The sequence below is a fragment of the Triturus cristatus genome, chromosome 3_1 (assembly GCF_964204655.1).
Source record: "Triturus cristatus chromosome 3_1, aTriCri1.1, whole genome shotgun sequence".
Taxonomy (NCBI): Eukaryota; Metazoa; Chordata; class Amphibia; order Caudata; family Salamandridae; genus Triturus; species Triturus cristatus.
In genome coordinates this window covers 638,394,555-638,410,180 of record NC_140583.1, presented here as the reverse complement: position 1 = coordinate 638,410,180, position 15,626 = coordinate 638,394,555, and the positions used below count along the sequence as shown (strand labels likewise).

Genomic DNA, 15,626 nt, shown 5'->3' with positions numbered 1-15,626 from the left:
CATTGGATTTTATGTAAAGTTTTTAAATACTCAATTTACAAACATCGTATGACTTAGAGCTTTTTGTTAAAATAAAAGCACTATTTAACGAGATGCACAGGAAGCTACATCTGTCGGCTGCAAATATCCAGCGTACTTCCATTTCTTTCCATGACCACGCCCAACAAGCACAACCTAACGAGAAGCAGAACCTATCAAAATACCGGCATGCGAGTGGCTGGGCCATGCCTTCCGGAGCAGCGGGGAGGTTTCTTCTGGCGCAGCTGCGTTCGCTCTCTGATGGGCGGGTCATTTTTCTGACCAATGGTATAGCTTAGTGTGAAATACAGCAACTAAGATCCTCCTATCACCGCCCCCTTACCCTGTCAGTCACTCTAAAGCTAGCTTTTTTAATAACCTATGTTCGTTTTCTCACATTAAAGTTGGTTAGAGTCGGAATCGAAAAAGCAATCGGATGTTTCGGTCTTCTGACAGGAGACGGGGGGAAGCGCTCATATTCGGCAACCTCCCTCCTGGTTCACAGGGGCTATCAGAGCACATAGGCACAGAACCTCTTATGCAAAATCAAGGTCTACACTGAAGTACCAGATCCATCTCCGTCTCCATCAAAACGTCTGCACAGTACCGGGAATTACTTGAGATCGGATCAGTACATTCAGGCTGTGGCAAGCGCTCACTGTTGCTGGCATTGTAAGAGCTGCCTTACTGTTTCTGTCCCGTCGCTGCTGGGAACTTAGGGGTAGGAGGAAAATTCCTTCTTCTGGCGAATGGTACCTGTTTGACGTTTGAACGGGCTGTCCCATTGCTGTAACAAAATGCCAAAGAAGAAGCCTGGACCAATTCAGCTGAACCCAACGCCAGACGGATCCAATGTCAACGGCAGCACCACAGCTGAGTAAGTGGGGTCAGTGGCGAAGAGGTGCCCGTGGCGGATAACAGTGCATTTTAGGAGAGGTTCAGCAGGGGTGGAGGGTTGAAGGGGTAAGTCACGGTCGAGTTTAGAGATGGGCAACCGAAAGGAGGGGTTAGATTGGGCAAAATAAATACATTAGAGTGGGTTTAGGATTGAGATAAGGGTTGCCACCTGGTCGGCATTTTACATAGTTGATAAATATGTTTTCTATAATTTCAAAGCCGTTAAAAAAATGTGGACATCGGTTCCATGATGTTTTCCCCAAAGCGATATAGAAAAATAAAACCATGAATACTAGAAGAGATAATTTAAAGAGTATCTGGGAGTTGTCTGAGTGATTCATGTCTGATAATTAAAGTAAACCGACAGAAGTGCAATGAGTGAAGGGATACTGAGGATTTTTTCGTACATTTTAGGTTCTAAAACACTATCAAATGGCTGGCATGTTTCACTGTAAAAGGTGGCAGTCCTGGCTGAGAGGAAGGGAGGGTTAAAAATGGAAGTGGGTGGATGGGCTCAGTAGTAGACGAAAAGATTGGGGCAGAAGTAGGTTAAAGGGCGGGTAGAGGATACGTGGAGGAATGGACTGAAATATGAATTAAGGATGGCGAAGGTACGACCAGAATTCTAGGATGGTCTGTGGTAGGGGTCTACGATTGGTTGAATTAATCTATAGGATGGCTGGTACAGAGCGGGCTATATTAACAGGAAATGAGTATGGCTAGTTAAGGGATGGTTTAGGGGTATATGTAGGATGGCCTATGGGATGGAATGGAAGGTATGTTTGGCATGGGCTGAGTTTCTATCTTGCATGTAGAAATGCTACAATACAATACTGTGGCACGAGTTTTGTTCTGGGTAGCTTAGTCATATGTTTGATGTGCGCCGGGTATATTACTGTAGTTTGTGGGAATGTTTAAGATGGAATTAATGGTTTGTTTGAGTGGGCACGGTTTAGTGGATTGAAGACCTACTTTAGGATGGGCTTTGAGTACACTTATGGTAAGGTTAAGATTGGTTCAAAAAAGTGAAGGGACTGTTGATTGGGGTTTGTGTTTAGGATTGATTGTTATCGTTGCAAAACCCGGGCTGAAGTTTAAGATGCCCTGGTCTTCATCGTTTTTCAAACTGTGCATCAAGGTGTATTTGCCCACGTGTGCAGTGAAAAGCATGTATGTGGGTGAAGCGCCTACAAGTTGTTCGATATCCTACCTCCGCCCCTTTACCGCCCGGATTCAGAAGAGGGTTCCAGTTTGTGCCCTCTCCCTTCCGGCTTTCCAGAGGTGATCTTGCGGGTAGTCCCATCCCACCCATAGGACGTGCCAGGAATGAAATGTTGCTGGAATGGGTTGGGCAGGAAAAGTTGTCAAGCATGTTTTCCAATGAACGTGTTCCGAAGCGCCCAGGCGGTCGAGGAATCTCGCAATCTGGCTCTTGCATGCAGCAGAAAAATGCATGCCCTGGAGGGGAATGTGAGGGTCAGCCTCACACGCTTGCCTACACAACCCTACACCTCCCCCTCAAGGGCCCTACCCAAGGTGAGGCATTTCCTCTGCATTGCGCCCAGGGAGATAGTTAATCCGTAACACGGTCGGTTTTGAGGCTCTTCCAAGATTCTGCCACGCCTGCTGATAAGGATCCCGTGCTCGGGCAGGTTTGCATGGAACGAACTCAGACTCTATATTTACATACAAGCGCACACGTATTTAATTGTATGGCTTTATTTTCAGAGCTAGACTTACAGAAATACTCTGTAGGTTTTAATAGAAATGGTAAACGAGAACGTCTCATGCACCATCGAGTGTATAAAACTGAAAACGGCAGAGTTAATGAAACTTCACTGAAATGGGAGGATATTCCTAAAGGTGCCCCTTATGTGCGCAGCTGTGTGAGATGTCTCCCATGAAGGTCTTGTATGACCGCGGTAGAGGTGTCAGCAGGGCATAAGTCTCTAACGAGCATTAAAAATGCAATAGGTCTCGCCTTTCATTAAGTTAAAGCCATTTGCTTTGATATACAATACCATTAGCAACGCAAATGGCTTTAACTTAATCAAAGGCGAGACCTATTGCATTTTCAATGCTTGTTTAGTTTGCCGTGCCCCCCACGTAATTGGCAGTAATTATTTGGGTGCCTCCTCGCTCATGCGCGCAAACACTGGCTTTAACTGGACGGTTAGACTGGTCGCACAGTCATGGCAGAGGCATGATCAGTTAATTAACAAGGTGCAGAGAAATAAAAGTAATGTGCTGAAGATCACACATTTGAAAAGATGGGATTAGAATTATTTCAGTCTAGTTTTTCACACAGGGCACAAAAAAGTGTAACTGCACAGAGCAGGTCCACGGGGTCTTCAAACTCCACAATCCTACATCAAGCTCACTATTATCCCAAATTTGACTGCTTTCACGTTGCTTCCGTTTCTGATTTACAAAAACTATTAAGAAGTTAGAGTGGATTGAATAAGGTGCGACAAAGCATAAAGCGTCATAACAGACACGTGACATCCCTTACAAAAAAAATATGGAAGTATTCACTCATGCACTACACTAGGCTCAAATGTACTAACGCCTAATACGGAAATTACATTTGTTTATTTTCTACGTTTTAACAAACACTCCTAGACTATTAATGCATAAATCTAATTTCAATGACAGTACAATGGAATCAAAAGTCGAGGGGACAGCTTTTCATACACTACATAGCAATCTGTAGGTACCTCTCCGTTATAGCGGGGCAGAAGGTACTCAAAATTCCATCGTTTGTATCACACATCCAAGTAACATTCAGGCCTCAGATACTGGTTTCACCTTCCCACCCCCTTCCCCGGAAACACCTAAAACAGCCTTCTCTCCACCGGGTGTTCCCAGAAAGGGCGGCTCCATCGAAAGAGTGGGTTGATTTAATACATTGTATGTAAATGCCTTGAAGATCTGGTTGGGATCCGGCTCTCCTGGTTCTGTGTTGGACACCTGATCTAGACAATTATTGTCTATTTATGGACAAAGCCTCCCTGTTTTATATTCCATTTGAACCCCGCCGGCTTCTTGACTAAGAGCACACACATATTTTACTATTAATAAGGTTGGTGATCGCTTCCTGTATCCCAGGAGGCAGAGATAGCTCCAAGCTTGCAAGAAAACTTGTTAGACTAGATTAAATCTTCTCCGTTTATGGATCGCAAAGGGGAGGTTGCCCAAGACCAGAACTTACAAGGGGACGGGGGACACGTCCGCTTACCTCCATTATACTAAGTCTCACTGCTCCTCATTTTATACATTTTTGTGATCACCACCGCAACACACCTGCCCGGTGTAAGAGCACCCAATGACGCCACGGGCATGGATCACGGAAGGGTGAATGTTGTGAAGGGGGTTGGGGGAGGGGTTAAAGCAGCAATGAGCCTCAGAGAGAGTCTTTTCTGCTCAGTCAGATTGTCTAATTTTCCTCCCTGAAACCTAAATTTCTATTGACTACCTTTCTGGTAAACCACAAGCGCACCTCCGCTACCCCATATTTCGTGTTCACGTTCTGCACATCAGTAGTAAAAACCACAAGCGCACCTCCGCTACCCCATATTTCGTGTTCACGTTCTGCACATCAGTAGTAAAACGGTCATGCTGGTCTCCGAGGCTCGCGTAATCATTCCTTTCGGGGGAACAATAGTTGTATGTGGCTACCTGCTCCAACGGGGTTTGTTTAAGCGTTGTTGTGACTGTTACATTACATGCATGAAAAACAAGCACTGGCAAAGCCAAGAGATAAGGCCTTTGCACGCAGGCACTTTGCATTGCATATGTTAACAAGTCTGTAAGTGCTCGCCAGGCAGCCGTGGTTGTGACGTGGACTTTTCTCTTTTTCTGCCGTCCCACTTGGACGGCCTCACCTGCTTTCCTTCTTTACTAAAAGGTTTCTTATCTTTATGGGGCCATGTGTTTGGCCCAATAAAGATAAGAAACCTTTTACGACATAAGGAAGGCAGACGAGCCCGTCCAAATGGGACGACTCAAAAAGCCGAACGAAAACGTCACTACCAACTCTTTTCCAATGGCTGGCCACCGTTTAGCATAAATGGTGACGCCAGCCAATGGAAAAGAGTGGTGGGGCTTAATGCCCTTTACACAAAATACCCCAAATCATTCAATCTCGCCAGCGAGACTGCACATGTGCGCAGCCTACGCCAGGTGAGACCTAAAAATAAGTGGGGGGACTAACCAAGTTAGACAGTATGCAAGTGAGAACACAGCGCGTGACATTGCAACTGGCATCACAGGAAGGGACATCACAGGAAGTGGCATTACAATCCATAACCTCACAGGAAGTCACATCACAAGAAGTGACATCAGATCTTAAGACCTCACACATATGTTTAGAAGGTATATAATGAGTACATTTGCACACATTATCAGAATTAACAAATTAGATTTTGCGTCGGGGTTGTGCCCAAAAAGTGACACAACCCCGATACAAAAATTCTGGACCTCAATTTATTCATTTTATATATAAAAAAAAACTCTGTGACAAAGAAATTGGCACAAAGAGAAACGTGGCAGTAAATCTGTTCTGCTTGCTTGGCTGTAAAATCTGTATTTTAAAATATCTTATGGGATAGAGGCACCTGCCGCATAGAGCTTTGTGTGTCCCATAAATCTCAGGAAATAATAGCAATGGTACGATAACTCTGGTGGTTAACACATTTTCTGGAGGGATCTTTGTTTTGTCTAGTTCTGGTTTTGAATCAAAGTAGCATAGAGGGGTTAATGTGTCTCCTGCAAAGCACATCATTCAACATTCAGATTTTCATTATATATTGATAAGTAAGTGAACTACTTCTTTTAATGCAGAGATCCGTTTGTTGCTTTCAGTTCATGAAAGGTAATCCTCCTAATATAACACAGTAAGCTATGAATGACATTTGACTCCTACACCTTGTAACTCTCGCTCTCTTATGTAACACATTCTATTCATAAATATACACACTTGTGTGATATTATTGTCAATGTATAATGTGTACGTGTGATGTAAAGTGCACTGAAGCACTGCATTGGTGTGCAAAGCACTGTAAAAGAAATAAAACAAAATAGCAGGATTTAAAATATTTGTGTAAATACTGGGACAGACTATCAGATCTCACATTCTTACTGTGTGCATGCATATCTCTTATGTACAGGGAATGAACAAAATCAAAACCATGCCTCTCTTAAGTACCTGTGCAGTGATTACAAGCTGTGTGTGTCTTGTTTCCCCTCCATTGCATTGGCAACTAGATGTGAGGCTTCAGATAGGTCCTAGTTAAGATGCTCAGAAGAAAAGGATGCCTCATGGCCCCTTAACTTCGACCTTTGTTTAGGGTCCAGTTGGAATTTAAATAAAAAAGGCCCCTCGCTGCCTGCACATTGCTGCTGGGAATAAAAACAGACAACTTGAGGAGTTTCTGAATGTGGTCTGTGTCTCAAAATTACACTGTGACACATTCTGCATATTTCAGTGGGGCCCAACTTCTTGGCAGGGTAGATGCTGTACACCCTGTGAAATAGTGGGGGGGGGGCACCCATCTACCTGCATGTACCCAACTTGTGCCCTGAGTGTCAGTGAAGCTTTTCGACATGGAGGAGGTAGTTTTAGCATATTTGACTCTCTGGAGAGATTATAGCAACTTTTGTGTCATTTTTAGGTGTTGGCTGCCACACTGCACAAGTTGTATGGTTGCAAAAGACCTATTATGAATTTACAGTGTGCTTAGAGCCCATCCATTGTTTACCTTTGATTGGCTTTATTCTCACAATCTGTTCTTCTCAGGCTGTCAGATTCAATCTGACAGTGGTGGCTTTGGATACAGAGACTTGAACCTTGTCACACACACTTGTCACTTAGTTTTGAATTATTTAGTTGCAGTTATTGTTTCTTGTTGATCTGAGATTCATAGTCACAGGTGCATTGGTTCATAGGGTCAGCTCAGTAAGGCTTTATTGTCACTCTCATTTTCTTGCTTTTTAATCTTGCCTTGCTTTCATCTTGTGTTTGTCCCTCCCCTGGGGCATATCCTCTTTACAATTCTTTTGATAGGCTGACTTGTATCCTTCCGCTGCTCACATTTAGGGAACTACTTGTTTTCTAGCAATCTCCCTCTTGTGCTGTTTTCTTCTCTCAAATAACTACCCCTCACCCCTTCTCTCTTGATACCCACTCCTCCCAGAGTCTCTGTAAAAGCACAGCAACAAGGATATGTTTCTCTGGAGTATGGCTGAAGAGCAGAATTTAAGGGTCTCACTTGATTTATCTCCTATATTCCCCAGATGGCATGAAAGCACAAGTTTGGGCACACAATGGCTTTTATAGTGCTGTGTGAAGGGCCATCTGCTGCATTCACTTAACTTGCCTTTGGAGTAAAAGGTGTACTTAGCATGGTCCTTCCTCTGGAGGCCCATAAATCTGCCACCTGGGCAGCTGCACAACACCAATTGGCTGAATCCTGTTCTAAGAAAATCAGACCTTGTCAAATTGTCCCCTGTTCATTCTGACACTATCGTATTCTTTTAAAATTCTGTTCAGTTTCCTGAGTGGAAGTATTTTGAAAATAAACCATGCCATTTATAAAGATTGAAAACATTAAATTTAATATATTGTTTTGAGATACCATAAGATATGTTTATTTTCCCTCCAGTATTTTAAGACTTTTTTTATTTTACTTTATTTTTTCTAGACCATATTTTACAGGTAAACTTTGGCAGAGACATTAGTTCTTCTTTCGCATTAGATAGGTGAAACCTATTGGTTTTGCCAAATGTTGTTCATTTTCTTCAACCTTTTGCTGGGTTAGCACGGCCCTTGATATTTGATGTACTTTCTACAGTAACCTGCTGCTTGCGCACTTTTCTGTTGGCATTATAATCATTATGATGATAGTACAGCAATTGAAATGATGTCCCATGATGTTCTCTTCCTTCTGTTTGATATTATGATCCTTTTGAAGATGTTATACATGTTCTGACGATGCTGCAATCCTTGTGATAATGTTTCCCTCCATTTATTTACACCCCAGGAATTTTGCTTTTGTGATAATAGCACTGCAAGTAGGTTCACTGCCCTTGTGGTTACATCTCTGCTAGTGCATTGATATTGCTGCGCTTGTAGGAATGTCACTTCTTGCCTGTTGACATCACAACTGATGAGATTGTTGCCAGTGACGTCTCTGCCATTGTAGGGCTATAACTTACCACCTTGGGGCATAAGTTCACTTGGTCTGACGTGTTAGCCCCCATAGTACTATTGCCACCAATGTGGTAATGTCACTATCGTTTGTTGAAGGCCTCACCTCACTGGCTGTATCTCCTACGTCCTTTCATAACAGACCCAAGATGCTAATCGATTTAATAGTCTGAGAGATGCTAGTGTGAGTTTGGAGTATGTTCCATTACTGCCCCTTTCCCCCATGTGGGATGTCTTTGAGGAACTGCATACTGTTACTTGAACTGCTTTTGTGATCTGTAAATGTTGCTATCTGTTTTTTAACTACGGGGTCTCCATAGAACCTTGTTTCAATGCTACATTGGCTCTTTTGGAATTTTTATGAGCATTATCTCCTTGATACATCACCTTACCCTTGTATCTGAAATATTTCTTTTCACCATCTCCCTGATCTGTAGCCCCTACACAGCCCCCCTGCGAATGAAAATAGTTTGAAATGTATTTCTTGCAAGTTCTGCGTAATTGCAGCGTCTTTATGTTCCAAGAAAAGCAGGTTTTGTACTCTGATCCGACTTTTTGGATCCATTAGCATAAACGCCAGATTGGAGAAATTGCTTTGCTTTTTGAAAAGGAAAAAAAAATCCAACATTGAAAGGATCTGGAGGAAATGTGCATGGCGTGGGCGTCAATGGTTTCATTGCGTTGCTAAGGAACTGAACTGTTGCTAACATGTAAAGCTGCGTGAAGCCCACTATGTATTTAACTATTAAAGTGTAATTAAGTACCCTTGTGTGTCGCAGCGGGATTAGACCAAGTCTAGAAGCGCCAGTGCCACACATGGTGTTTGTTGAAACCAAATCTTAAAATTGGCATGGTTTTGGAGCGGGGTTTTCATGCTATTTTCTACCCCAGTTTCCCCCTTCTCTCTATCTCTAGTCTCAGATGTTATTTTTTTTCTCATTTTGTTGGCGTTGTCTTTTGATACCAAAGCTACAGTTGAGTGTTTGGGCAGTAATCCGTGGGAGACACATCCTTTGACTCTACCTCCCTTTTCTCACTGTGCATACATAGCACAGTTACTATGGTCGTGAAATGACGTGCTTGCAGTGAGCACATTGGGATCAGACGAAGCCTTGGAGTCCTCGTGTCGTGGAGTCAGATAAGGCAAAGATTTATTTATTGTGCTTTTTTGTGTGACTCAGACCCCCTAGGCTAGAATAACTCTTTACATAGGAGCAAATAGATTTATAAAATGCGAAGTGACAAAACTATATAGGGTATAAAATAAAGAGCAAATTAAAAGTTATCATAAGTGACTGCTTTCTGTATTGTACTGGTAGAAAATCAAGAGCAAATAAACAAACGTAGGGGTAGAAATGCACGAGTAGATGTCGGCTGGTGACCAATAACTGGGACAGATAGATTTGTCTAAGAGTTGGTGCAAAACACCTTTAGCTATAGGTCTAAAGATGGCTCTGCACCAAATGCGCTTTGATGGTTGCTTTGCATGACAGACTGCCATCCTTGTCCCCCGTCTATTTGCTTATTTATTTTAGTTAGTTTACTTACTTATCAAGCACACCTTCACCAAAAAGGCATCTTTGTTCTAGCAATCAAAGGGACCAAAAGATGGTGTTGAAACAGTATAATTAACAAAACCGACATGTCTTTGAAAGCTATCTGTAACTCAATCTAAACGCAGCCCTAAACATAAATACACATAGATTCATGCCGAAGTAGCATTGACTTTACTCTTTAACGCATACAAGAGTGTTTAAATACGTGCTTGGAAGTTGTATATTCTGTGTACTATTAGTTCAGCAAATTAAAACCCCCTTTGTATGCTAATGCTGCAGAACTTAAACTGTAATTCAACTTTTAATTGTAAGAGATATCAAAGTTCTCCAGCTAAATTGCCACGATTATCTCATGCTTCTGTCAGGGGATTCTCACTTGGCTTGTTTGTGGAATTGTGGCCGAAAAATACCTTAGAGATGTTTTCTTAGTGGTGGGCAAGGTGGTGGCTGGGGCTGGACTGAAGTTCAGTTTTCTCATTCCTTGCTACCTTTGGGGGGTGGTGTTATAAACTGGTGAGGTGGATGTTATGAATGAAGATCTTTCTCCTGAAAGAGAGATGCCACCCCTTTGTTATCGTAGGGGTGAAAAAGCTGCTCGGCATGGTGGGAAGTCAGTGGCAACATCTGTAATCAGAATACATACCAGGAGTCCAGGGAAAGCGTCAACCCAACCAGCAACGTAATGCTCCCTAATAAATGCAAATACACACCTAATACACCTATCCTTCAGGAGGGGAAAGTAGGATGTGATGAGACAAAAGGAGCTGCTGCTTAAAGGACAAGAACCCTCACTCACCCGAAGGTGACATGCTTCATCATGGGGTTCCCTCCTCACACCAGGACCGCAAGGTACCTTGTGTGGGCTACAACTCTCCTAAGGAAAGGAGCAGATGTGTTTTCTGTTCAGATGAGCAGAGTGCAGGGTGATGAGTGAGAGGCAGAGTGCAAAGAGGGACATGTGATATAACACTATCTCCTGGTGATATAACACTATCTCCTGGTGATATAACACTATCTCCTCTGATAAGTAAGCCAGGCTTGAGAGCAGTTTTAATTGATACGCTCTGGTACAACAGTGGACCCTAAGACTTATGGTGGGCTACCTCCGCAACCACCTGTCTTACTTATCGGAGGCCGGTATTTTCCTATTTTGCTTGCAGAGTGACGTTTTCATATTGGTCCTGACAAATGGCTTTGAACCACTAGTGGGTCACCAGTGGGCAGAAACATGTTGACCATATAGAGGGGGAATTTTTTCCAAACCCCCTGTCCCCACCCTTGTTTCAGTCCCACCCACTGGGGGCACCCGAATAAAGTTTATAGAGAGCCCAGCAGGAGATAATTTTAAATCGCATGCCCCTGTTTGCACTCTGCCCCCTTGCGGTCCTGGTGTGAGAAGGGAACCCCATGATGAAGCACGTCACCTTCAGGTGAGTGAGGGTTCTTGTCCTTTAAGCAGCGTACCCCCTTTTGTCTCTTCACATCCTACTTTCCCCTCCTCATAGCCAGACATATTGTGTGTGTATTAACACCTGTAATCAACCTGCACTGCAGTATCAAACATCAGCCAGACTAGACTAAACTGGTAGAGTGCTGAGGATAGAAGAAACCATGGCATTGTTGTAAGCCAAAACTTAGTCAGCTGGATCTGTAGCACGTGATATGATGCCTTAGCTAAGTAAGCAAAGTGATAAAAGAGCACATCTGGTGGTGTGTTCACACGTGCAGTCTCACAGAAGTAGAATGTTATGGCTCATGAGCCACTAGTCTTCAGGGAAAATCCATGCAGTTCTTTTCTACTCCGAGTAGCAAAGAGGACCAGGAAAAAGACCATAAGCATCATAACTAGCTTTTTGTAAGTCTCTGAACTCCATTCTAAGATTCCCAGGGAAGAGAGAATAGGAGGGAAATGCTGACCCAGAAATAACTAAATGGGATTAATGTTGCGGTAAAATCACTATAAGCGCGAAAACATGCATTAGCCAGTAGGAGATAATGTATCTAGCTCCAGCTCCGAAGTGCCATGTGTCATTGGTCAAATCAAAAGCAGATACTTTATACAAAGAATAAGACAAAGGGAATACAAAGTGTCTGACTTATGCTAGCAAACAGTTCAATAAAGAGCCACGTTGAAGTATTATCATTAACATAAAATAATTAAAAACATGGAAAGTAAGGTCTCCAAGTGAGAGAAGGCAACATGAGAGACAGAAATCCAAGTGATCAAAAGTGCCTCGTGCCATACGCCAAATCAATGCAGGGGTGGTAAGCAGTGGTTAAAAGATAAAACAAGATATTTACAGTATGCATCCAATCAATTGGAAAGAGGCCACAAGGGTAAAATTATTAAGCTCCTGGAATGTGGGGTCACCAAAAAAAGAAGCAGCAGCATGAGAACGAAAGGGTAAATTAATCCAAAGTGCCATGTGCCATGCATCACCAGGGTTTAAAGTGCATCAGGAATAAACACTTCAAGAAAGATGCATCAGAAATTTCAAAATACAAGGTGCCAAGTTGGCAAGCTATGTCCATCTTATGGGCTAGCAGCTCCATGCTTAAATTCAAGTACGTTCATATTTAATGCTATCCTGGGGGATGTCACCAGGAGTGTCTCACAGTAGCCTTCTAGCTATAGCAAAAAACGTAAAAATCTGTGCTAGTTCCTTCAGGACGTCTAATGAAAACATGTGTGACACTGCCTTTTCATGTTCTTACGCCATAATGCAGGAACATTGGCCTTAGGTAAACTCGCCTTGGAAGGAGCAAAGCTGGACAGCAACATTCTTTATGCACATCAGATTCTGAGAAATATGGGCACACCCTGCACTGCCTATGACCTGGCGGATTACGTTTCTAGTGGGCCCTGTATTCCCAAATAGGCAGTGTAGGTAGCCTGGTCAGCAGAATGTTCTTTAGGGCTTGTCTTCCCATGATTGCTCTTGGGTATTGCTGGCAAGAAGTGGCTTCATGTGATTGGTTGAGTCCCGCTTCACCCAATATTTCTCTGACTTTATTAATATTCTGTTCCTTTGATATGAGGTTACCCTGTTCTTTTAAAGTCGTCTTTAGGTGCTGTGTTGTTACGGCTGAGTCAGTTAGGTACCCTATGGTCCGATTCAGTGTGTCGATTGTACTAGTAAAAAGCCTTGAGCAGTTGCTCTTTTTATCTAGGAATATCCTGTAATATCACACGCAAGGCTCCTTTCATTGAGTTAGAGTCTGCTCTGGCCACTTGATAGTAATATTGAATTAAATCCTTTTTATACTCGATGTCCATTTTCACTAATCCAAACTTCAGTTGAATCTGTGCGTCTGGTTGTTTTGGGGGGACCAAATATTTTCCAGTAGAACGCTGTATAACAGTGCTCTAATGTCTCTGTGAGTATATCAGGAAATGCGAGATGCCCATAACTAATGGTGCATAGAAATTTAGCCCATGTGACTGTTCGGATCCCCTCAGCCGTAGGACTCTGTAGTTTGTGGTGGAGTTTGGTTAAGGTAAACAGAGTTTTATGTGCTTCTTTTTCCAGAGCCTTTGCGTGCAAGGAGGATTTGCCAGTGTCTGACAGTCAGACACCGAGATAGTTGTATTTGCATGTCAAACTGATGTTTGAGGGCCCCAACTGCCATTCTGATTGGTGTTTTTTCGCTCTTTGGCCAAAGACCAGAACTTTAGTGTTTGAAGCATTTGCGAGCAGGGAGTTCTTTGAGTTGTAGGAGTGTAGAATATCTAAGGCCCTTTTCATACCAATTCGAGTATGGTCCAATAGCACCAAGTCATCTGCGTACTGAATGATAAGTGATTTGGTGTGGCCTAGCTTTGGTGGAAAGATATTTCCTTTCAGGAGTTCCACACCTAAATCAGCTGTGTATAGATTAAACAAGATGGGTGCAATGACGCATCCCTGCTTCAAGCCTTTGTGTATATTTTTGCAGAAGCACAGGTTTAAATGATCTGGATCCGCACCCAGGTGTCTGTGTATAGTGCTGTGATAGCACCTGAGAGTTGCCTTGACATTTACCAATCAGCAAGTAAGCCCCAAAGTATGTTCTGGTCAAGTCTATTGAATGCAGGGATATAGTCAATAAAAGTGGCTTGTGGATTTTTCAGTAGCCTTGGCTCCTAGATACGAGAGCGCTATCACATTGTCCATTGTTGAGTCGTTGTGCCTGAACCCCATCTGATAGCATGGGATGATGTGATCACTAATCCAGTTCTCCAGGTCATTCAGGAGCACCTTCGCAAAGGCTTTCCCATCTACATCTAACAGGGCTATTAGCCTGCAATTTTCATGTGAGGAGTTGGGCCCTTTTTTTATAAATTTGGTGCAGAATGGAGCCTTTCCATTATTGCGGGTTGGCAGACAGCAGAATACATTACTTAAAAAGATTATACATATAAGGTGCCCATAATGCTAAGTCCTCCTTAAAAATACTCCCAGGTAGGCCATTTGGGCCTGCAGCTCATCCTTCCGTATTGCCTTCAGGATACTTACGATCTCCTTTTCGGTGACTGTAATTGGGTTCTCTCAACACCCTCTAGGGCATTGGCAAGTGAGTTTTTGGTGGTGGCCCTTGATTTGTAATGTCTACAGAAAGATTTGACACGTGGTCAACCCATTTTTGTTCTGGGACAGCATTTGCCTTGCCTGTGGTTTTGCTTGCCAGACCATTAACGTAGCCCCAGAATTCCCTTGACTTACTTGGTGCTAGAAGGGATAATACATGCTTCCATTCCTCCTCTTCTTCTTTTTTTTAATTTTTTTTTGTTTTTAACAACATTTTTATTGTTTTTCAATATACCCATGCAATTGTAAGCTAGTATGACATAGGCACCTCAAGTGCTATTCGTTTGCAACTTCAGGGTTAACAATTCCCTCTACCCCCCCCTTCTCATTCCCTCTCCACCCCCCTTACCCTGGCGTGCCATGGCACGGTCTGCTACTAGGTAGACAACGGTTAATTGATATTGTTTCTTATCGTATGATGATGAGTATATCGGGGGATGTTCCATTATTTGTTACTACTGACTCCTGAGATATGAAGTCGACTATGTGCTCATTGTGGAGGGGTTATTCCTTTGCTCCAAATCTGTTCAATCCAGAGCCCGGATTCTCAGGGTGTATGCAGTTGTTCCTCGGATGTGAAGCAGTCCGGGTGTTTCATGTCAACTACTAATGCTTCCCAAGCTCTAGCAGCCTCAAAAGATCCCTGGCCCCGCCTGGCCTCACTTAGTTGTACTGCCCATTCATGGTCCGCCCATCATAGGAGTTCCCTTCTTCATCCCTCCACACTGGGCCCTCTCTGTGCCTTCCAGTTCTGGCCTATCTCCCTTTTTACTAAGAGAAGCATCAGGTCCTAAAAGCCGCCTGTTACTCTATTCTTGGGAGTATGTGGTAACCAGTGGAGGAGACAATGTCCCGGTGTGCAATGGACCTCCCTCTCTATTATGTCAGTCGATGTGTCCGTCACTGTCTTCCAGAAGATCAGCTCCGGGCAGCTCCAAAAATTGTGGAGTAATTTAGCCCCCGATTCACGACACCGGGTGCCTTTAGCCTCTGTCGTCGCGAAATGGCTGTTTATCCTACCTGGCGTAAGATATGCCCTATGAAGTACATAGAAATTTATCAACTTAAATCGTGCATTTCCGTAGATTTTAGGAGCTCAATATAGGATTCCTTCCTAGGCTTTCTCATCTATGGGGGTCCCTAAATCTTCCTCCCAATACGTCCGTAAGCTGTCTTGTGGGGGCAGCCCGCATTGTGGAGCCGCCGATACAGACATGTGATTGCCTTGTATGTACCAGCGGATGACACTATATATTGGCACTCCTCCGCTAATGGAAGCTCTGAGAGTACCGAGCTCATGTGTTTCTGGATGGCAGGCGTGAGTGCTCTGTGCAATAGTAAGTGCCTGTGTGGAAGCTCATATCTCTCTCTAAATTATCC

The 15,626-nt window shown here is 43.3% G+C and overlaps 1 protein-coding gene across 1 annotated transcript in view; it reads left to right on the top strand.

Moving 5' to 3' along the window:
* Window positions 1-330: 330 nt before the first annotated feature.
* The window catches only part of MAP2K1 (mitogen-activated protein kinase kinase 1), a 208,079-nt gene continuing 192,783 nt past the window's right edge, over window positions 331-15,626 (top strand). Inside the window, exon 1 of the mRNA XM_085644619.1 lies at window positions 331-895. Within this exon, the coding sequence (XP_085500745.1) occupies window positions 816-895 (80 nt within the window). The 5' untranslated portion in view covers window positions 331-815. The remainder of the gene's footprint in view (window positions 896-15,626) is intronic.